The sequence below is a fragment of the Eleginops maclovinus genome, chromosome 17 (genome assembly GCF_036324505.1).
Source record: "Eleginops maclovinus isolate JMC-PN-2008 ecotype Puerto Natales chromosome 17, JC_Emac_rtc_rv5, whole genome shotgun sequence".
NCBI lineage: Eukaryota > Metazoa > Chordata > Actinopteri > Perciformes > Eleginopidae > Eleginops > Eleginops maclovinus.
The window spans coordinates 16382121-16406351 of record NC_086365.1 but is presented as its reverse complement, the minus strand read 5'-3'; the positions used below and the strand labels follow the sequence as shown (position 1 = coordinate 16406351).

Here is a 24231-nt window from a genome sequence, read left to right as displayed (position 1 = left end):
GAGGACTCTTTAAAGTAGAGACTCTACATACTGATATACACCTGAACATCAGCAGGAGAGGACTCTTTAAAGTAGAGACTCTACATACTGATATACACCTGAACATCAGCAGGAGAGGACTCTTTAAAGTAGAGACACTACATACTGATATACACCTGAACATCAGCAGGAGAGGACTCTTTAAAGTAGAGACTCTACATACTGATATACACCTGAACATCAGCAGGAGAGGACTCTTTAAAGTAGAGACACTACATACTGATATACACCTGAACATCAGCAGGAGAGGACTCTTTAAAGTAGAGACACTATATACTGATATACATCTGAACATCAGCAGGAGAGGACTCTTTAAAGTAGAGACACTACATACAGATTTACACCTGAACATCAGCAGGAGAGGACTCTTTAAAGTACAGAGGGAGTTTAAAGTTGATTATAACCTGTAATAACAATAATAACAATAACAATAATAATGATGATACATCATTTGTTAATTTTTATGCCAGCCTGCAGTAAATCAAAAATAAAATCCCACATCTTTCGGTTTCTAAGCGCCGGTGGAGTTTATAGACCACACACTCACTCACAGCTTCTGTGGGGAAAACACACAGCAAGTTTCTTAGAAGTCATAGCCTCAAACACACCGAGCCGCCAGGGTGCATTGTGGGTAAACAGGCTGTTACAGTTACAGGAAAAGAAAGCTACCTGCTGTTTACCAGAAGTGAAATCACAGGAAGTGACATCACCGCTGAGCGTTGGAGGGGGAAGTAGTTTTTGTGCTGCAGAAAACCTGTCAACGCACACTGTGCTGAAGTATGGATATCAGAAATGTAATTGAAATGCTATTTTTATGCCCCATCTGCTGAATAGATAAAGGACCATCTTATCTAAACTCAAATACTGAAGTTGTACTTGCAGCTGTAGGAGGATGAAGTACTCAGAGTAACACAGTGAAGAAACACCAAGTAAAAGTCTGCCATTCAAATGTTACGTATTTTAAGTATTAGCATCAAATAAATGTAAATACTCAATCTAAAGTACTTCAATAAGCAAAACGTTCAGGAATTACAGATGTTTTATTACAGTTCTGCCTCTTGTTCTCTCAAGTTGGACTAAAATACTTGAGGTATCTAAAGTACTCATTATGGAGTTCTTAACAACAACAAATGCATCTCAACAGGGTCTAATGTGGAGCCCACCTAAGATGTTCTGTAAACTCATAGATTAGTAGTACAGTCCAGCATTAGCACATCATGTTTCAATGGAAAGTAACATTAATTACAGACATGAAGAGGACTGCATTAACTGCTCTCCTGTGAAGGTGGTGGGTATTAGTGTGAACATTTTGGGGGTGGGGGGCATTGAGGTGGTAAAGGGCACCGGAAAGAGATGGAAACTATGACAGCCCGAGAGATGCTGTGTCTAAAAGTGGAACAAAAAGACTGAAAGTGACCATTTGTGGCTCTAAATTGACATGTTTTGTTGTGATTAGTAAAGATTTTTTGATTTGAAACTTGGCCAAACATCCCTGATAACACATAAAATATATACTGACAATATGTCGTGTGTGTGTGTGTGTGTGTGTGTGTGTGTGTGTGTGTGTGTGTGTGTGTGTGTGTGTGTGTGTGTGTGTGTGTGTGTGTGTGTGTGTGTGTGTGAGTGAGTGAGTCAGCATGTTGCTGATGCTGCTGCGGGTGAAATGAAACCGGTCTGCAGATGCTGAGAGATAACCCTCTCAGAGTGTGAACCCACTGCTCTCACAACAGCAGCAAACAAACTGTTTCTCATGTTAGCTCGTAGCTACATGCATGCTAACGTGCTAACATGCTAATGGCCCAGACACACGTTCCTGAAATGAATGAATTAACATCTTTGTACAAATCTGGAAGATACTAATGCATAAAGCATTGAGTATCAAAGTGCCATTTAAAAAGAACTATCATTATTTTATTAGTTCATTTAATACTGCACATTGCTGTAATGCACCAGACCGAGCCTCGAGCCTCGAGGCCATTTCTAGGGTGACCAGACGTCCTCTTTTGCCCGGACATGTCCTCTTTTTATGTCCTGTCCGGAGCGTCCGGGGGGGTTTTATAAATTCATGAAAACGTCCGGTTTTCACAGTTTTTCATGGGACCATTAAGCGTGTACTTAAATTGAATGGCGCTTTGCACAGAAGTCTACTGTACTTAGACTTCCCCCCCAACAATCGCAAGTGTCCTCTTTTTCGCCACCTCAAATCTGGTCACCCTATTAATTTACAGTCCCTGCACAGATGTTTCAGACTCACCTTTAAAATGAGTTCTAATATTTTTAAATGAAAGTCATGATTCAACTCAATATAGAGGCTCACAAAACAGGACATGCAAAATAAATGTAAAAAACTCAAAGTGTCTTCCTGCTGGGGTTAGAAATCCTAGTAGTAGTAAGTTCAGATTTTATGATAGAAAACACACATTTATTTGCAGGATAGTGTAGTTTTTAAGATGCTTCATATGTCTCTTACCAGGTCTTTCCTCTACGGGGAAATCTCTCCACGCTTTAATGTTCAAAAAGCTCTTTACTCTCTCATACTGACTGAGCTGCAGCGCTCAGTCTATCTTTATCAGACTAAATATAACTCGCATACTTCTGTATTTCTGTGAAACTTCACTGTAATTTCTCAAGTACTTATCTCATCATGTCATCTTCTTTCAGTGGTTAAATAGCGATCTGTGTGTGTGTGTTTGTGTGTGTCTGTGTCTGTGTGTGTCTGTATCATACACTTCCGGCCTCATATTATGAACAATATCACAGAGAAATTCTTGCTGAAGTGACGACGTTGGGATTTTTCATGACTTTTTCAATAAGAAATGTGAACAAACCCTAAGATCCTGCACACGTTTTATCACTTCAACTCAGTTAAAGAGGCCCTGTCGTTTTGGGGGGCGCTTTCTCTTCCCAGTAGTGTACCTGTATGGGTTTTAGTGCATTTAAATGGTCTGCAAAGCCTACAATCCCAAAGTTCCGGAACACGGTGACATCACTACGGAACACTCGCACTCTTACTCGGTAGCGCATTGACCGTGATAGGCTAAAGGGGCGGGACATCTCCAAGCGGGGCGAGCAATCTCAACAGAACCGGCCATCTAGCCAATCAGAGCAGACTGGGCTCTGGTTTCAGACAGAGGGTGAAAAGAGGTGCTGCAGCACAGACAGTATGAGACACATGAAGAGCTTTCTGAACGTTAAAGCATGGAGACACTAAAGCATGGAGACATGTCCCAGGAGAGACACTAAAGCATGGAGACATGTCCCAGAGGAGACACTAAAGCATGGAGACATGTCCCAGGGGAGACACTACATACAAATTCAACACAGTGAAAATGCTGATTGTAGCTTGAAGCCTCGAAAGTCTCTCTCTCTCACACACACACACACACACACACACACTGCTCATTAACATATCAGACAGAGATGCGGCATTTCCATGAAGTTACCAGTTGTTTCCTGTTGCAAAGGAAGCTGTGACACACACTCACGCACACGCACACGCACACGCACGCACATAAGAATCTTAAAGCCTCTGTTGATCTCTGCTGGACAGACTGAGCATCTACAACGAGATAGATCCATTCAGATCCAAATATTTGTTTTGCTTTTATTTCAATCATATAATTAATTACTACCATTTATGTTGTTCCTTTAATTTGAGAAAATACTCTCAAGATGTTTTATAAACATAAAGAAAATCCCTGCGTATCACACTGCATGTACTGACACCTTATAGTCACCAGATGGCAGATTAATGTTCATTAAATGCCATTATTATAATTTATTTGTATTATTATTAATCAGTTTGCATGGATATATTTTAAAGATAAATAAATGTTCCATTTTCTTTTTTTTATCCTAATATTAAAGTCCTTAACGTAAAAGTAGTCATTGTGCAAAAAACCCTCAAAATGATTGAAATGTTTTTATTGAAATGTAATAAATATGGTGGTGCATAAAGCAGCTTAAAATTAAAATACTCATTTGATATGTATATTTTTTAATAATGTATTTCCTTTATTTTTGTGATAATTTAGTCTTAATATACATCTTAACTCCTCTGACCGTGTCCACGTTACACACCAATGCACTCAAGCAAATTCCTGGTATGTTTTCATTTGTTTTATTCAGTTGATATTGGCCATGTCAAGCAAACTAAGTGAGTGTGTGTGTGTGTGTGTGTGTGTGTGTGTGTGTGTGTGTGTGTGTGTGTGTGTGTGTGTGTGTGTGTGTGTGAGAGAGATAGAGACAGTTGTATAATGAAAAGAGACGCTGGAAATAAACTGACCTCTGGCCTCACAAATCTGACACCATCTCTCACGCGCATGCACACACACACACACACACACACACACACACACACACACACACACACACACACACACACACACACACACACACACACACACACACACACACTGACACACAGTTTTCCATTAGTCCTGAACTCAGAGACCCTCAGAGTAAATCAACTGGGGGGCGGCCAGAGTCTGTACTCATTTTTTCACACAGATTAATGATGGTAAATATAATCCCCCTTAAATCAGACTGTAGTTCACCTGCAGTAAATCCAGCTGCTACCCTGCAGTATACAAAGCCATTCAAACTAGCTGCACCTTTACCAGCTCTGAGAACACTTTAATGATCAATCATTATAAAACATATCAGAGATATTATTCTGAAATGGACCAATCAGACAATGACTACTTTTACTGTCGCTACTTTAAGTACATTTAGAGGAGAGTACTTTCTACTTTCACTGGAGGAACATTTAGAATACTTTACTGTGACAGAGTATTCCTACACTCTGGTACTTCTACTTTACTCAAGTACAAGATCTGAGAACTTCTACTTTACTCAAGTACAAGATCTGAGTACTTCTACTTTACTCAAGTACAAGATCTGAGTACTTCTACTTTACTCAAGTACAAGATCTGAGTACTTCTACTTTACTCAAGTACAAGATCTGAGTACTTCTACTTTACTCAAGTACAAGATCTGAGTACTTCTACTTTACTCAAGTACAAGACCTGAGTACTTCTACTTTACTCAAGTACAAGATCTGAGTACTTCTACTTTACTCAAGTACAAGATCTGAGTACTTCTACTTTACTCAAGTACAAGATCTGAGTACTTCTACTTTACTCAAGTACAAGATCTGAGTACTTCTACTTTACTCAAGTACAAGATCTGAGTACTTCTACTTTACTCAAGTACAAGATCTGAGTACTTCTACTTTACTCAAGTACAAGATCTGAGTACTTCTACTTTACTCAAGTACAAGATCTGAGTACTTCTACTTTACTCAAGTACAAGATCTGAGTACTTCTACTTTTACTGTCATGTGATTTACTTTAGATTTAAAAAGGTTTTATGGGGTAAACTTTGTTTTATTGACATATTGTACAGGTTGTTGTTGTTGTTGTTGTTGTTGTTTATGTCTGAATACTTTATGGTCTAGTTTGTTATTTGAACAGTAGAGTGAAGGTGGTTTAAAATTTGCTCAGTAAGTGGATATTCATTTGGACCCATAATCCCTTGCAGCAAGTCACACTGTGTCAGGTTACAGGTGTGTGTGTTTGTGTGTGTGTGTGTGTGCGTGTCATGATCCCCGGCTGAGCTCTGAGCTACATCCAGTTTAAAATACACACACACACACACACACACACACACACACACACACACACACACACACACACACACCTTCATCACGTCACCAGCTCAGAGACGTTCACTGACTCAGCAGTAAAGTCCCCACAAACCAACATTAAAGGTGATCCCGAACATACCCCAGGCTGAATGCTAACGCTACCTGTAACGTTAGCATGCGGATGTTAGCATTCAGATAAAAGCACTTGATCAAATAAAGTTTTTCTTAATACTTTTGACCGTAAAACATTCTTACATTTTAAGGCAACAACAAGGACACACCACAGGGAAAGTCAGGGGACATATTCTGCTCATTTCCACGTCAATATCAGTATTTTGTGTCTCCGAGCTTTAACTTTCAAAAAGCTCTATTAGTTAGAGGTTGTCATGACAACGCGCCTCTGTGACGTCGTCCTCCGACTTCTCCATGGCAACGCTGCAGTCACTGCCACCCGTCAGTGGGTGTTGTCGCAGCTTCTAATTCAGGATCACTTCGCCCTGTTTTTATCGGCGCAATCTAGATGTAATTACTTGTTCGTTTTCATATACAAAAGATAATTAACACATGAATATAAAATTGCTTCACCTTAATCAGCAGCAACATGGCCTTTAAACACCGGGCTTAGGAGCAAATATAACAGGTGAATATGAAACGGTAGGAAGGAAGGCCTGGGGGGTCTTTGGGGTTTATTCTTGAAATATTTTTGTCAGTTTTCTTAATGCCCTGGACCTACAGAAGCTGCATTTTATCTTTGATAAATGTGGTGTCTGACAGACTGTAGTTACATCAGCTAGCTAGTCGAAGCTAGGATGACATTTTTAGCCAATACTCTAAAATACCAAGTTAAATGTGTTGGTTACTGTAGCCTGTTAGCTGAAATATTGCACCCTAAGCTATTGGCCAACAAATGCTTTCACTTTAGCTTGTTAGATGAAAATTGGAGCTTAAACTTGTAGGCTAAAGCTTTAACATAGCAGCTTAAAACCATGAACTCCCCTGACATGAAATTATAATTTTAAAGATAATTAAAGGCATAATATAGAAATAAAAAGGATTGTGGAACAAATAAAAAACACAATACCTGATAAAATGGCTGTTCACATCAAAAGAACAAAGTACAAATGAACAATAAAACTGCTTTATTAATAATATTTTTTTCCACCACAATAAAATTTAACAAAGGCTCACTAGAAAAGTGTCGACTTCTGTGTTCTGTACAGTAGATACAGTACGATGTAAAACTGGCCACGGCGTGGCACAGCAGCGCATTCAGAGCCCCCCCTCCTTCCCACCCCCCACACATTTCCCCCACATTATTTACAGATAAAATCCACAGTAAAACCCAGCTGGCAAACGTCACAGAAATACAGCGCATCTTCAGCAGCTAACTGGACCTCCCGATCGAAGCAAGAATGGCTAACGAGCTAGTAGGCTAGTTAGGCTACCGGTGCTTTCACACGTGTGCAGAAGCCGTTTCTTCTGGATGCTACCAGGAGGTCAACTTCATCTTCCTGTGTGACTGCAGGCTGTTAATTATAAACTTCTTTAAAAAACAAACCCACTATCACATGATCTCCGTCGGAAAGGCCTCTTTGTTGCCCTTCCTCTCCGACCTTCCGTATGTTTGAGCAGCTAGCGCGCAGCTAGCTTTGTAGAGGAATGCACTTTGGTAGATTCAACCAAATGCCCTGGGTGTTAGTCACAACAATGACAACAGTAATAATCATAACAAAAACAATGATAACTGAGCAGTCTGAGGTACCAACATTAAAATAAAAAATCAGGATGCACCGATTTATGACATCATCTATGGTACTCGCCCTGTTGACGGCAGAGGAGTACTGGTGGCAGTGGCCAATGTTGTTGTGTTGATGGTGTGACGCAGATAACAGGCGGGCACACACTTCATCTCTCACATATGGAATTGGCCTTGGCAAACTGCACATCTAGTATTAGTTTCATCAGCTAGCATGATTGACTTGTGCTCATTCAGAGATTGAGTAATAAAATGCTAAATGTCAAAGTAAGAAGATTACTTTGTGACCGTGGCACAAAATCATATTATTAAAAACATCGGCCCAGAATTATCACTCGGTGCATCCCTAAAACTATTAAAAACCACATCAATGCTAACAGCTAGCAGGTATAAACTTGCTATGTGCTACTAGCAGTCAATTAGCGGTAGGCTAGTGTTAGCTTCACTGTCAGTGCAGCAGCTAGCGGCGGGACGCTAGCGGTCGTTCGGCTAGTGTTAGCTTAGCCCTGTCGTCAGCAGGCGTCGGCGCCAGGCTGTCGTCCCGAGGCGACAGTTGGCTGATATGTGTCTGTACATTGTGCAGCCATGTTTCACACACCACCCAAAACACAAACACACACACGTTAGTGTTAATCAGTTTAAAGCTAAAGTCTGTTGTTGGTGCGTTAGCATGTTCTGCTAGCAAAGTGAACATTGAGGTACTAACTTAATTTGTTGAAGTCATAACCTTCTTGAATTCATGTTTTCTTACTGAAAATGAGTAAGAAAGTGGGTTAAAATGCAAATTAAGTAACTGATAGTTATTACTTTTTAGGTTCAAATTTGATCAAATGTACACCCTATAAATTATTGGGTTACCTTATTTTATCCTGTTTATTGTCTTTTCCTAGAATGACAACACTGGTATTATTTCATTTTGATTGACTTTTTTTTTTAGGTAGATTTCAGAACAAAAAGCAGGAGCCAATCAGAGGGCAGAGTTTTCCTGACAGGTGGCACCAAAAAGATACAAATGATGTAAGTGTATGTAGCAGTGTGTGTGTGTGTGTGTGTGTGTGTGTGTGTGTGTGTGTCTGTTGGGTGGGCATGGTCATGGCATTTGGATACCGAAGGCACAAAGTTACGACTCTCAGCACTCTCCTAAAAAATGTTACAAAAATTAAAAAAACACAATCAATCAACCAATCAAATCCTTAGAAAACAAACAAACAGGAAAACATCAGAGCAGGTAGTGTGTGTGTGTGTGTGTTTCACATCGTCCAGTCTGTGCTACAGTACGTCACTTCCTCTTCCTCCCTTTTTCCACATCCTGCAGTGCGTTCAGGTACATCTGTGTGTGTGTGTGTGTGTGTGTGTGTGTGTGTGTGTGTGAGAGGGAACAAGCTTTAAGAAAAAAAAACTCTTGTTACATCAACACACACACTGCTACATACAAAACACACACACACACACACACACACACACACACACACACACACACACACACACACACACACACACACACACACACACACACACACACATTCAAGTATGAACTGCACATCGTAGTAAATATGTAGATTAATAAATATTAATTAAAGTTGTAGTCAATAAATACCCCCCTCCCCCGATCACATTGATAGATCCGTTTGACCTTTTAAGCAAATACTTCGGATCTATTTTATTTAATATCCATTATTGTTTATCGGTTTTCTTCCGTTTTCCCGGTGAACACACTCTGACTGTTGTGTGAATCAGTACTTGATATTACCGGGGTCCGGTCGCATCAGGAAACAGCAGCAGTGATTTCTGTGTGTAGAAACATGTCTGTGTGCAGAATAAGTGCCACAAACGTTAGCATTCATTTGCATTTTCGGTCCTAAAAGTATTGCTTTTCTTTATCTTTTCTCATCTTGAATTAACCTGCTTCTGTTTCTAATTTGTGCATCTTTTCAGTCTTTTAACTTCTTCAATTTCTCTACATGTTGATTCAATTCAAGTGTTATTTTACTAATTTATCCAGGTCATTTTAACCAATTATTTATCGTGCGACAGCTGAGGGATGCTGTTACTTTGGTTTACGTTGATGATCTTATATTTGCGTCTATAAGAACCCTTAATCGCTTTCAATTCAATTAAAAAGTCCACATTTGTGGGAAATCTGGTTCCTGCAAACCAGCTCAACACAACACACACTGATGCGACTGGACCCCTTTTTACTGTATATGTATTTTATCGGATATGTTTTGGGTCTAAATCCTCTCTGAAGTGTTTACAAATTTGAAAGAAACCCTGAATAAAACCAGAGCACCGTCCCTCTCTGTCACGAGGCTTTTTAATCCAAATAAAAACAGCTTTTCCTCGTCTATCTCTCGTGTTTCACTGAGACTAAATGATGTCTGAGGATATAAACGGCTGACCTCTTCTTTACCCTCAGCCTAAATCTTCCACACAGCTCCGGTTACATAAAGCGCCGCCATAATTCAGACACAGCGGCTGCAAACACGCTTGCTTTTAAATCGATTATCGACTTTTCCTCCACGTTTTGATTCGCACACACGGCTCTGTGTTGTGGCGTTACGCAAGATATTTATATATATTTAGATTTGGTGGTTTCTGTGCGTCTGGAGTTTAATTTACGCTTAATTCAGATTTAAGAAGATAAATATTAATTTTTCTTTCCTGTTTTATTTTCTTTAATAAAAGCAATCGATGAAATTGATCAGCTACACAGACAACTACGAGTATTGACGCTTTCTGATCGTGTGTTAGGACAGTATGTAATTACGAAGCCAAAATTTCAGATTACATTTAGACAATCATTTTTAACTATTTGTTTCTTTAATTTCTAGATCATTTTCACATACATTTTGCGAGTTTTCTTTTTTTTAAGAAGTAATTTCAGGGAATTATAGAACATTTTATTTCTAATAATCGATAAAGTATACAAGTTTCTTCCCTGTTTTTATTGCTTAATTGACATTTTAAACCATATTTTAGTTTTTATTCTCAAATTTATGAAATTAAATCTCAGAAATTATGAGTTTTTTTCTCAACGGCTCCTTGATTTAGAACTTTACCCACAATGCACTGTCTTTGTCCTTGCGTTCATTCATTTATCTAATTAAAATCTAGCCGTTTCCGGTCATTCTGCAGCCACAGTTTTAGTTTCCAGACTTTGGTTGTTGTTGTTGTTGTTTGTATCAGAGCCCTTTAGAGTTGAACATTATTTAAAACTTAACTCTTCCTCCGTCTCTGTCGTCACAGCTTCCCTTCAGCCATTTTACCTCCTGAATAATCAGATTTGATAAATAAACAGGGATCAAAATACTTAACCCAACGTACTGTGTCTTCCTGCTAACCTTCAGAAAATAAAACGACTAAAATAATGTGTGCTTCGTAAGGCTGGGCAGTGGAGAGCTAACAGGCTATGGCTAACAAAAGGCTAAGGCTAGCCACAAGACTGCCAAACAAGGCAAACAGTGAGCCAGCTGCAGCTAGCTGACTGATTTAAAAGTTCGTAAAAAGGTAGTAAAGTGACAGCTAAACACAAATATAAAGCCGTCTAACAACTAACCCGTGGTTATTAGCCAGCTGACAGGCACAGAACTAGCACGCTAACACAGCTAGCTAAGATCGTTAGCCAGCTAACAGGTAGATGCTTCAGTTTGGATTTAATTGTGTCTTTTTTTTAAAAGTTAAAAGTCGTAACAAATGCCCCAAACTCTAGCGTAACAAAAGAGGATTTCATAAAGACATGACGAGACAAAGGTAACTTTAGTTTTACAAGGAAATATCTTTTGTGAGTAAAGCACGTTAAATATTACTGTCCGCAGATATGACCGTGTAAGACTAAGAGGATAAAAAGTAGTTTTTGGTGTCGATTAATCAGCTCACTAAATAGATTCTGTGGAAAAAACATAAAAAAGCCTTGTTCCCTCCGTCAGCACCATGTGATGTGTTTGAGTGTTTGGAGCTACAGAGTGATTGTCTGAGCAGTCGCTAGCTCGTGAGGTCACTTCCTGTCTCGCTGCTCGCTCGTGTCTTTTCTCTTTCTGAACGCACCCCAGTTTATCCTCCAGAGCGAGGCTTTACATCCCGGCCCGCGTGGTTTTCCAAACACCCGGACGCTTAGTTTCCAGCATTAGAGAAACTCCTCAGAAACTGGACTTCTTTTATTTCAAATCCATGGGGTGCGTTCACTCTCAGCTGACCAGCTTCGGCAGCACCGTCCGCGGCTGGATGTTCCCGTTGGCGTCGGTGATCGCCGCCAAGTTAGTCCTGGTTTTGGAGGAGGAGGAGGTGGAGGTGGTGGTGGAGGAGGTGGTTGTGGCGAGCTTGGAAATGGAGGTGATGGCGCCTTTGGAGGAAGTCGTCTTATCTGTGGTTCCTGTCGGCGGCTTCGGGAGACGCCTCCGGAGCCACGGGTGACGCAGCGCCTGGCTCGGTGTCATCCGGAGCGCCGGGTCCCACTCCAAACACTGTTTGAGGAAGTCCAGGAACAGCGGGTCGTCGCAGCCCTTCAGCGCGGTGCTGAACTCCTTGCTGCCCGGCGTGCCGCGGACTTTTCCCCGCCGTGATCGACCGGCGTTGAGCACCGCGGTGCCGTCGGGCAGCGTGGTGACGGTGCAGTACCGCGGGTAGCCTTTGGACGACACAAAGTTCTTAGCCCTCTTGGAGGCGTCCAGCAGCTTCTGGCCCGGCATGCCGAGCAGCTCCATGATGCAGGCCAGCTGGTCGGCCTCGTCCTCGCCCGGCAGCAGAGGGTAACCCGTCAGCAGCTCCGACAGGATGCAGCCCAGAGACCACATGTCGATCGGCATGCCGTACCGTGAGCCTGAGGAGAGAGGGGCGGGATATACATTAAACCATCTAAAGCATTCAGGAAGAGGTTCTGTAAAGCCTGCTTCAGCTCAGTCTCTTACCTAGGATGACCTCCGGCGCTCTGTAGAACCGGGACTGGATGTAGGTGTAAACTCTCTGATGTTCGTAACAGCTCGATCCAAAATCTATGACCTGGAAACAGACAGAGAAGAACATTAGCATAAACACACCCTTAGTGGCACCATCACACACTCAGGACCGGGTGGGTCGGCCTCACCTTGATGCCGCTGCGGCCCTGCTGCTTCAGCAGGATGTTCTCGGGCTTCAGGTCGCAGTGGATGATGCGGTTCTTGTGCAGCGCGTCCAGACACTGCAGGATGGAGTGGGCGAACTTCCTGACCAGCGGGAGGCTGAAGCCCTGGAACTTGTTCTTCTTGATGAGCTCGTACAGGTTCATGCTGAGCAGTTCGAAGGTCATGCAGATGTGGTTCCTGAAGGTGAAGTTCTCCAGCATGTGGATCACATTCATGCTCGAGTCCTTGTCCTGCTTCCTCAGGTGCTCAAGGATGCGGATCTCCTCCGCCGCCTGCCGGTGGAAACGCTTCTCGTTGCGAACCATCTTCAGCGCCACGTGGTTCTGAGACTTGTGGTCGAAGGCCTTCACCACCTGAGGGAGAGGAGGAGAAAAACTTCAGTTAATATCAAATCTTTCACTTCAGATCGCTCGTACTGGGATCTCATCATTAGCAGTCCTGCTTCGACTCGTACCTGTCCAAAGCTGCCCTTGCCGATGACCTTCAGGACTTCGTAGCGGTAGGAGATGTGGTCGTGGGGAACGTGGATATAGGATCCCTGATCGTCGTCGTAGCCGCCGTTGTTGGCGCCGCCCAAAACCCCCGACCTCTTCTTTGCGTTCGGGCCGACGAAATACACTGAGGAGGAAATACACTTTAGCAACAGATCACATGACCTCGTGTGTTCCCATTCTGAAACCTACAGGAATAAAACTCTGAAATCAGAAATGTGAAAATATGTGTAAAAGCAACAGAAAATTAAATAGAAATGACAAACAGAAAACTATAAAAAATGTCAGAAAATAAAAATGAAAATGAAATAAAAAATGTTTACATTAATGCACGTTCTTAAAAATGTAAAAAATAATGTAAAAGTAACAGAAAATAATACAAACATGACAAATAATAATTAAAAATGGTCAGAAAATAATGTGAAAGATCTCTAAAAAATTACGTAAGAATATAAAGACACAAGTCCGAAAATAAAGTCAAAAATACAAGAAAATTACATAAAACATGAAAATAAATAATACAATTTATATATAAAAAAAACATTTTGAAGTAAAAATTCCTTTTTTTGTTTGTTTTGTTGTCAGAAAAACGGAAGAAAAAAGATGTGAACGATGTCAGAAATAAAACCTAACCTGCATCTGTTTTTTTATTCATCCGGGCAAACGGGTTTACTCTCCGGGTCACAGCGGCTGTACAGTTCACATTGAGGCTTGAACTCACCCTCGGGGTAGCTGAACACCTCGTGGTGCTCCAGCGTCGACATCTTGGCCATGAACTGCTTCATGGCCTGATCCGGGCTCAGAGCGGCGGGCGGCTTTGGCTTCCCGTCGGCCGACTTGTTAGAGGCGGCGCTGCCCTGCCGGCAGTGGGGGGGGGCCGTCGGATCGGTCGGGCGGGCCAGGCCTCGAGGAGCCGAGAGGATTCAGACCGTTGGGCTGCGACGTCAGCACCGGGCGCTTGTTGCTGTTCTCCTCATACAGCTGCGTGACGTGGACCTGAGAGGACAGCTGGACGGCCTCCGACATCACGGCTTTAGAGCCTCCCTGTTGGGGGGGGGGGGGGTATTGTTAATATATTGCAATGAGATCCAGGTGAACGTCAACAAAGACACGCCTTGTTGCTTTACTGGCTTCCCACTGATATCAGGACAGCAGGGAGTCTCCATCACTAGCTGAAGACGCCCGTTTCGCTTGTTTGATATGTCAGCTCTGTTCTTGTTGATCTTCATGTTTATTGCACTTATTCTAAATCAGCTAAATGTAATGTAATATAAAGTGGTGAAGCCGTATTTCTGTGTTGGACCCTGAAGGCAGCATCTCCATGGTCCAATGGGATTTCTCCATTAAGCAATCAGTCAGTCGTAAACATATTAATACTTTATTGACGCTTGAAATACATAATGCTGCACGATCGGCAGGCTAGTGTGTATGCATTGGTGTTCATATGGAGCTGTGCATTGATAATCGATGGTTAAATTGAACATTTATGGTAGACATAAAGCTACTGGAGTGGTGCAGAGATGAGGTATTTCTGTCGTTGGACCCTGAAGGCAGCATCTCCCCGATCCATTGGGATCCCTCCACGTGATTTTGGATTTTTGCAGAATATAATGTCAACGTTCATGACAGGTATGAGAAAAATAAAGAGCTTTTTGAGCATTAAAGCCGGGAGACATGTCCCAGGAGAGACATTCAAAACTGATATGAACCTGAATGCAGCATGGAGTCCTCACTGGTCCTTTCTCATCCTGATTGAATAACTCTGAATGTCATTAATAAACAGTCTCTCTCTCTCTGAGTCACTCCCTGTTGTTGTGGTGACCAACACACCTGGTTCCTTTCAGACAATACACACACGTTCAAAGACCTGCTGTTATTGTGGTGTGTGTGTGTGTGTGTGTGTGTGTGTGTGTGTGTGTGTGTGTGTGTGTGTGTGTGTGTGTGTGTGTGTGTTGTCAGTAGTTACAGTGACATGAGATCGAGTGAGAGTTGGCTCCTCCCTCACCTGACAACACCGTGTGACACACACACACACACACACACACACACACACACACATTTTTGTCTGGTGCTGCGAGCATTATTTATTATATATTTTGATATGATGATTTATCCACAAATGACTAAATATAATTTGGGATAAATAAATACGATATGACAGAAAAGGTTAGAGTCAAAAGCATCAGGCGATTATATTAGAAATATAGATTGTAAATTAATTCCAGGAAATGAATCATTATTAATGTAAAATGTGTTCTCCTTTATTTTTAACATCACTACTTCTACTTCTGGTGAAAATATTTTAGGCTTGATAAAAGGTTGTAAAAGCTGATAAATAAAGAATCTTCTTGGTAAATCCATGCTAATGCTAACAGCCTCTCTGAAGGTAAACAGAGTAAATAATAAATGCTGAATCAGTGCCTTTATACCATTAGTCCTTTCTGTGTGTGTGTGTGTGTGTGTGTGTGTGTGTGTGTGTGTGTGTGTGTGTGTGTGTGTGTGTGTGTGTGTGTGTGTGTGTGTGTCCTTCAGAGAATCCTATAAACCAATCAGCTGTTTAAAGTATCTAGGAGCAGCGTGCTATTATTAGCGGTGGGGCTGCGCAGCTGACTGAGATTTGCTGCTCTTTGCTTCACGGACGTGCTAACGGCATGCTAACGTGCTAACTGCAGCTCACCTTCTGACGCCAGCGTGCACACACACAGGGTTATCTGCATATGTAGCTTTATATATAAGTGTTTATACCCTCTGCCCACATTTGAATGGTGCTTTAGGTCGCTGAGAACACAGCTATTGTCGGATTTTTGAGCGGGAAAGAGACATTTGTAGCACGTAGCGCTCCAATAAACACATCCATGAACGCTGGACAGATTACCTGCTTACAGGACTTTCGACATGTTCACACATAAATGTAAAGCTGCAGTATATCTGTAGGTGTCTGCAGCTTTAAGGACTGTGCAATATATCAATATTAATTCAAATTTGTGACATGAGAGCAGATATGTTATATTTTGGATTCTGTAAGTGTCTTTTTGTTTGAACGGCTGCATGACAGTGAATCACAAACAGTAATAGTGAGTTTAATTATTCCTGCAAATCAGTGTGTACAGTGTGTTTGCCTACCGTCAGGGCGTTGTGGTTGCTGTTGCGAAGTCGCGGCAGGGCGACAGGCGACGTTGTCTGAGAGCCACTGTGACCCGGAGAGTAGACCGGCTCGCCCGCTTTGCCTGGAAACATAGAGAGAGATGGAGGTTGGGTTCAATTGTTCTGGTTGTTGATGTAAGCAGGAGAAGCAGACGTTATGCAACTATATAAAACAGTGAACAGTTCATTTCTGAAATGTTTTCTAAGTTTTCTTGTGTTATAATGCTTTTTTCTGACATAAAAAAACAACAAAAAAATGAATTTTTTACTTAATTTTCTGACATTTTTGTAACCAACGTCTCAAATGGTTTATTTTCAGAATTTTTTATGTTTTTTTCTGTTACTTTTACTTATTTAGTTCGTTTTTTAAGTTTGAAAAATGTTAGTATTGTGCATACATGTAAAATATTTGATTGTATTTTTTATTTTCAGCATTTTTAATATATTTTCGTATTTCCCAGGTACACATCTGACATTCTTCCACATCGTTTTCTGACATTTTTGTGGCATTTTTATACCTTTTCTGTCGTTTTACATAATATTTAATATTTTAGATTAGTTTTAGTATTAAAAGTTGTAGTCTTATTCATAAATGTAATCTCTCTATTGTGCTGTTCATTTTCTCCATTTTCTATAATTTTCCTATATATATATATATATACAAATATATATATATATATATATATTTGTATATATATATATATATATTTTCTATATATATATAGGAATATATATATATATTCAATATATAATATATATATATATATATTTGTATATAATTTGCAGTTACTTTTAAATATATATTTTGAAGTTTAAAACGTGGTATTTTTATGCATAAATGTACATTCCTTTATTGTATTGTCCAGCAGTGGCTCAGTCAGTAGGGGCTTGGACTGGGAATCGTAGGGTCGCCGGTTCAAGTCCCCGAACAGACTTGCAAATATGGAAAGTGGACTGCTACTTGGAGAGGTCCCAGTTCACCTCCTAGGCCCTGCTGTGGTGCCCTTGAGCAAGGCACCGGACACCTCCAATCCCCCCTCCCCATTGCTCCCCAGGCGCTGCACAATAGCTGCCCACTGCTCCTAGAACTAGGATGGGTTAAATGCAGAGGACCAGTTTCACTGTGTGCTCTGCTGTGTGCATGTGTGTGACACTAAAGAGGGTTTCATCCTCCCATTCTATCTATTCTTTTTCTGCATTGTTTTATATCATTTTCTGTTATTTTTACATTTCAGATTGTATTTTCTGGTACTATTTTGTATAGTATAATGCATGAATGTAAAAATGGTCAGAGCGACGTGCAAAGGTTCGCAGTACTGAGGGAAAGTTTGCAGTTCACAGTAAATGTTGTTAACTGATTCATTAATAATCAACATACAATGGTAGCAGCTCGTGTTGTATTGATCTGCATTATCCAGCATTTAGATTAGATAACCCCTCACTCAGTAACTCCTCAACACTAGCAGCTGTATTAACCTCTGACTCAGGATTTAAGTATTTGTATGTTTTTTAAGCAGTATTCCCCCCCCCCGTCTCCACCGTGGGGTTAGCAGGTTTGAGGTTTGAGCCACAAGTGTCAGCCTTCAGAGAACAAGATGTGTCGATGTTCCTCCAACATACCGGAGGTCACATGACACGGGGGGGGGGAGTTACGTAACGCACATATCAGCAACGTGTCGGGATCCCAAAATACTGGAAGGTGTTCGGAGCTCTCAGACAGACGGCGTGTTTTCATAGAGAGGCTCAGGGACAGATTAGACGTGTTTACACCGACTGATTATTGATCACATTATCGCCGCCCTGCAGAGAGGAGAGCTATTTTTAGAAGTGTTTTAACCCCGGAGCCTCACAAGGGGAACTCTTTCTATCATTTTTGACATTTGAACCTTTGATTTTCTGACATTTTTTGTTTTATTTCTGACAAATTTCATAATTTTCATGACATTGTATTTATATAATTTCTTTGTCTTTTTTTATAGCAGTAAATTAATAAGTAACAGCAAACGCAGTCAGTGAAGTCCAACAGTATCTCGTAGTTGTTAGCGAATCAGACTCTAGTTAGGACTCATGCTCTCTTTAAGGTAAACAGGACACACTCAGAGTTTCCCCTTTAATCGGACCCCCCCCCCCCCCCCCCACACACACCAGGCCCAATTAAATATTTTCAAGCCAACCATCTCTTCTAGACAGTGTTTTCCAAATGTGTTCCAATGTCCGTAGCCCATTGGTTACAGTCAGGGTCAGTAGTGAAGCTAACATGTTGTTTCAGTGTTTTTGCCCCTATTGTTCTCCGCACTCAAGTCTGGTGTTTTATTTAGTTCAGATTTACTAAATTCACACAAAACAAAATAACTGACTGAGACAGCGTTAGATGTGAAATGTTGTTCTTGTGGATGGAGATGGCTGAACATGTTTCATATCATTTTGTTTTTATTTTTATGTTATCTGATATTTTTTGCCATTTTCTGAACAGAATGTTTCTGAAATCTTTTACATAATTTCTGGTATTTTTACTGAAAAAAGAGACATTTTAAATATATTTTTCATTACATTTTCAGATTTCTTTTACATTTTCTCGACATAATTTCCTTAAATCTTTCACGTAATTTTTTCTGGTAATTTTTAAAATATTATTCTGACATTTTCATTTTGTTTTGTTCTTGACAGTTTTCATACATTTTTCTGAAATGTTAAACTAAACTTTCAGACATGTTTCACACCTGACTGTTGTGCTGACCCTCAAAGGGAACCCTCACAGGCCACCGTCCATCCCTCTGTCTTCCAGAGTTCGTGCAGGTTGAACAGACAGATGGTTTCTGCCTCTAATCTGTAATCCTGCTCACACATTCCCACTGTGAAAGTGCTTCCTCTACGTACAAGTACACGCAATCATTACAGGCTCTGATGTGCAGCTTCACTCAGAAACTCAAACCAACCCGACGTCCTGCAGAACAAATCCAGCATCGATAACCTGACTCACAGATTACACAACTAGAAGATTGATTTATCGTTGAACAAGGAGATGTTACGACTATTGTCGGACTTTTCATTGACTTTTTCAGTATTTAAGGCCAGATTTCAGAGACTTTTCACTACTTATCCATGACCCTTTCATGACTCAAGCCATATTTCCATGACAAAAACATCAGTTCTGTTTTGTATTCTCCTCTTTCAAGACCGCTATCAAACACACGGTTGAGAATTGATGCACTAAACAAGAAAAACACGGTGGCAAAAACTCCCCAGGCTTGTCAATAACAATCTTCAAAGACTTTTCCAGGTTTTTCAGGAACACAGAAACCATGCAAAAGGTCCAGAGTTTCTCCGGCTGTGAATCAGTTCCTCCCTGAGGCCTCCTGCTCCTTTCTACAGAACCACACTGTACTCTGCACTGTACGGGACATACTCACAGTGGGGGGCGCGCTCTGCAGTATTCCTGACACATGCAGAGTGGAAAGCTTGGTGGTGAATGTGAACCCGACACCGAGCTGGGAATGCCGGCATGCTGCTCGACAGGACGGGGGGGAAGTCTGCAGCAGCAACGTGAGGGAGGGTCAAAAACTCTCGGAAAAGAAAAGCCTTCAAACGTGTATAGGACCAGCATCGGATCAGAACCGGTTTTATTAAGCAGGTTCACACTTAGAGGAATTAGTTTTGGCGTACATGGTGCAAACAAAGACACAGAAAGAAGAAGAAAATCTAACTATCATAAAACTATTTTAAGACTATGGTGACGGATAAAAACAAGGACAATATTTACACAAAATATACAAATCTGACATGTCATGGAATATGAGAAATACTATATTCAAAGTGGAGAGCTGAGGGGGTTAAAAGAGAGGTCAGGTGCAGGATTAACAATATTAGAAAGAGCCAAATATTTATATCAGGGTTTTGTCTAAACCAGGGTCAGCGTGCGCCCTCAAACCAAAAAGCAGATTTCCCCCGTAAAATGTTGAAGTGCTGCCAGAAAACAATATCTCTGCAGGTCAGAAAGGGTTTAATGAGTCCAGAGATATGGAGATGGGGTCAGATCCTTTCTTTTACTCTCCTTTTTTCTGGAGAGGAAGTAAAGGAACCGGAGTCTGGATCTATTTGTTGTTGGTGGTGCGATATCTGACTCAGCAGCTTTAAGACATGAGACACTATTATTTTAATGCAGGATTTACACCTGGAAGTGGGCGTGGCTTAAATTGGACAGGAAGTGCCGTTAGCGCCATCATCTACTTTATAATAAACATTACTGTAACGTGTAACTGGTGTAGTTCTATTTTTATCGTAATGTTTTATGCAAGCTTCTCTGTCTGGCTGTTTACCTTCGCTGCAACGTGGTCAGTGTCCCCTCTCTGGGACGGAGAGAGGTATTTAAGGACAGCTGATCACCGCCTGCTGGTTCTGACAGCCGTGTGTTCCCACTGTAACTGCATTAAGTGAATCAGGACTCTACGCGCCTCAGTGTGTTGGGAGGCTGTTAAAGTGTGTCTGGTGTGCAGATTACTGCGCTGATACAACATCAACATTCAGAGTCATTATTAGGAAGAAGGGCTCCTTGAAAAAGCAGGTTTTCCATTTCAGTCTACGAGTGTTTTTAACCATTAAAACAACAACAATCACAAGAACATTGATCAGTGAAGCCTGGCTGGTCTGATTATGATAAGAAAACATTATGAGACGGTTTTCTTTGGGCTGAAATGACGACAGATAGCTGTAGCCTAGCTTATGAAGCTAATGTTAGCTTCATTAAATGTTTACTTCCAACTGTTGCACAACAAGTCCATTTTCTTTTAAACACTTGCATTACAACTATTTAGATTTTAGATATGACTTTTATTTATATATTTCTTGACTTATTGAGCACTTGTTTCGTCTTTTATGCAAATTCGCATGCAGTACACCTGTTTCTGATCCTGAGTGTTCCGCCTAGATTAACACGGTTTGACTATTCGAAAAGTAATTGATGCTTCTGGGGACAAAAACCAGCCCAAGTAAATCTCTTTTACTCAATATTTGTGAAGAAATTGGCTGTGTTTGGTGGATATTTAATGGTTAATTGGTTGGTAATTCATTGTGTATTGTCAACGTTTGTGCATTTAATGTAGGATTAACAATGATCTGCTGTAAAGTCTGAAAATGGGTGACAAAATGGAAAGTAAAACTGCAGCTAACTGTCTACAGCGCAATAGAAAAACAGCTATAAAATTAAACCACCAATGAAGTAGCAGTAAAACCTCTAATATAATATATGGTTAATAACAGAGATAAAAGACAGATTGCATGGAAAAAAGATAAAGCATTCAAAGTAGCCTTTAGTGCCGCGAACACGAGGTCAACATTCAAGATGGAGGTTATTTTACTTCCTGATCGTGATAAAAACCAAGATCGAAATCATCCCTAGCATTAGCCTTGTAAGGAGTGAGGATCATTACTAAATGTAATAAAAGGACTAAAGGAAGGTTTCAGTCAGCATGACTTAGCTTGTGCTGGCACCATAAATGCTAATGGAACTGCAATGTATTGATAATACCCAGCGAGCTAACAGTTAGCTAGTAATGCTAACATCAATTCAGCAATTGAGTAGTAGCCACAACTATTTACATCAACCGATTAAAATCCTTGATTAATATGCAAGACTTAATCCTTAAATATATATATTTTTAAAGAAGACATCTGACAAATTTTGACTGTAAAATCTTATATATACTTTACTTTTTTATACTTTTCCAATCGGATTTGCCCTGTATTTGCATCATTCTTCCAGCTGTATATTTGGTGTATTTTACTGCAAAATATATTTTCTTCTCACCACATATATAATAGCTTATACATATCTACTTCTGGATGTTCTTTACTTTACATGTTGACTGCTTTTTGCACGGCTGCTAAGACTCTAAACTGCGATAATCAAGGTGAAGCTTAATCTTAATTTAATCAGTGCTAGCTAAGGCTACCTAATGGCGGGGAATTACAGCTCGTCTTACAATTGACGTAAGGAACAATTAGTTTAAATTACAATTACCTCCAACACTATTTAAAGCATGTTCAATACATCACATTTTAATCTGTATTCCTGTTATTACACAAAGGTACAGAAGTCATTTAGGAGGATTTCAACATAAAAACAAAGCAGAAATATCTTCCATTTGTTGTTATTTTATCACTAAAAATATGGAAATGTACAATTAGATAAAACTTACGTATAATTAGATGATTGCCAGAAAAACAATAAGCAGATATCTTTCAATATTCAATCATTAATTCTGTTTTTTCAAGCAAAAATAGGGAAAAATGCCCCAAAATGTGTGTATTTTGGTCTCACAAATAAGAGAATTAGCTGCTTTACTTTGTCAAATACAATTTTAAATATTACATTTGGGGTTTTTAAGGATTTTAGTTGATAAAAACAAGATGTTTTAGTACATAGGTAAGTTAAATCATGTGTATAACGATTTATTTTACGTTTCATCGAGTAATCAATAAGGAAAATCATCACTATAGTTGCAAAGCTAACAACACTGCTAAATACAAAGAGTTTGTAACCAAATAAACATTATATATTTACATTTAAATGATGATTATTCACTATAGCATTTTATGAATACCAATAATCATGCTAGAAACCTCTTTAAAATGGTCTGAATAGTTTTTGAAGCAGGCAAACAACAAGCTAACACAAAGCTACAGCATGATTATTACCGTGTAATAGCTTCATAACAGCACTAGCATGTCAAGCTAACACAACAACAAAGGGTGTTTCTTTTAAAGAACTGACAGCTTTAATAACCTCATTATTACACATTTTACTGACATCAAAACCAGCCAGAGAGCAAGCAGCTGACCTCTGACTGAACTGAAGCTTTATTTCTGTCTGTGTGCTGGAGGCCAGAAATTTACCCAGCAACCGAGAAAAACACACACTAAAAACCGCTAAAAATCACATCTAACATGACGCAAAGACGCTAAAAACACCCTTAAATGGAAATCAGGGGATAAACAGAGATGTAATAGTGTAATAAAGCAGTATTATCAAGTGAAATACAGGCAGTAAACACACTGTTCGTACCAAAGCCCCAGTAAGTGCATTTAAATGAAGCACATTTTCGTAGTGGCCAAACTGCGGTACAACAACTTCCGTGTCGGTCACCCGGCCCAAAATACTATTCCCCATTGACTTACATTGGGAAAGCAACGTCTGTAAATCAGCATATCATTCGTAATGTCTGACAACACTTGCTGCTGTGACAAAAAAAAAAAGGTTAAACGTATAAACATTATACAATATTTACTAGTCTGGGATAAATAAAGTATTTATCTATCTGAGCAAAGAACGGGGAGATCGTAGACGGGGTTTGAGGGGGGAAACTCAACTGCGCATGCTCCGTGGGCCCACATACGGGTATTGTTGCTCCCCACAGTCAGTCATTTTGGCTCACAGCGCCACAGTGGCTCCCATAGGAATGATCGGAGCCCCGCCTCCAGCCCTTTATAAATCCTCGGTTAGCTGCTGTCACTTATCATCTGTTAAAAATAAACCCGACACACAGGGCAGGAAAACGGCTCTGTATTTCGACTCAAAACAGCCTCTTTAAAAACGAACTAAAACGATAGATATTGTCACATTAAACAGAGGAATAAATACTGTTTATATCCTAGCTTCCCCTAGAGTGTTTTTATCCACTGCCGACGTAATAGGTTCACATTCACGTTGTATTTTAAATGAGACCCAGGGGTGATCAGCAGTGTCTCCCCGCGACTCTACCCAGGTCAAGGTGCTCTAAGGCCGAATAGAGACTGTGCTTACCCGTCGGGAGGACCGAGGTTCCGGGCTTCTTGGTTAACATGGCGGCCGCTCCTCTCCCTCTCCTCTGGACTCAGACGGACAGGACGTCTCCTCCTCTTCCTCCAGCAGCTCCTCCTCTTCCTCCTCCAGCAGCGCCTCCTCTCTCTGATCCCTAGAGACACTTAAACAAGATCAGATATACTTTATTTATCCCAATTATGACATGTTGTAGTTGCAGCAGCTGTTAAACAGAGCCCTTG

The 24231-nt window shown here is 40.5% G+C and overlaps 1 protein-coding gene across 1 annotated transcript; it reads right to left on the bottom strand.

The window, feature by feature from the left end:
• Positions 1-6808: 6808 nt before the first annotated feature.
• dyrk2 (dual-specificity tyrosine-(Y)-phosphorylation regulated kinase 2) lies at positions 6809-24057 on the bottom strand. The gene is given in 8 exon segments (XM_063905539.1): positions 6809-12258; positions 12347-12437; positions 12523-12912; positions 13014-13177; positions 13772-13923; positions 13925-14094; positions 16174-16277; positions 23993-24057. Coding segments are annotated over 8 exon segments (1743 nt in total). The 5' UTR covers positions 24033-24057; the 3' UTR covers positions 6809-11626.
• Between the last annotated feature and the right edge of the window lie 174 nt (positions 24058-24231).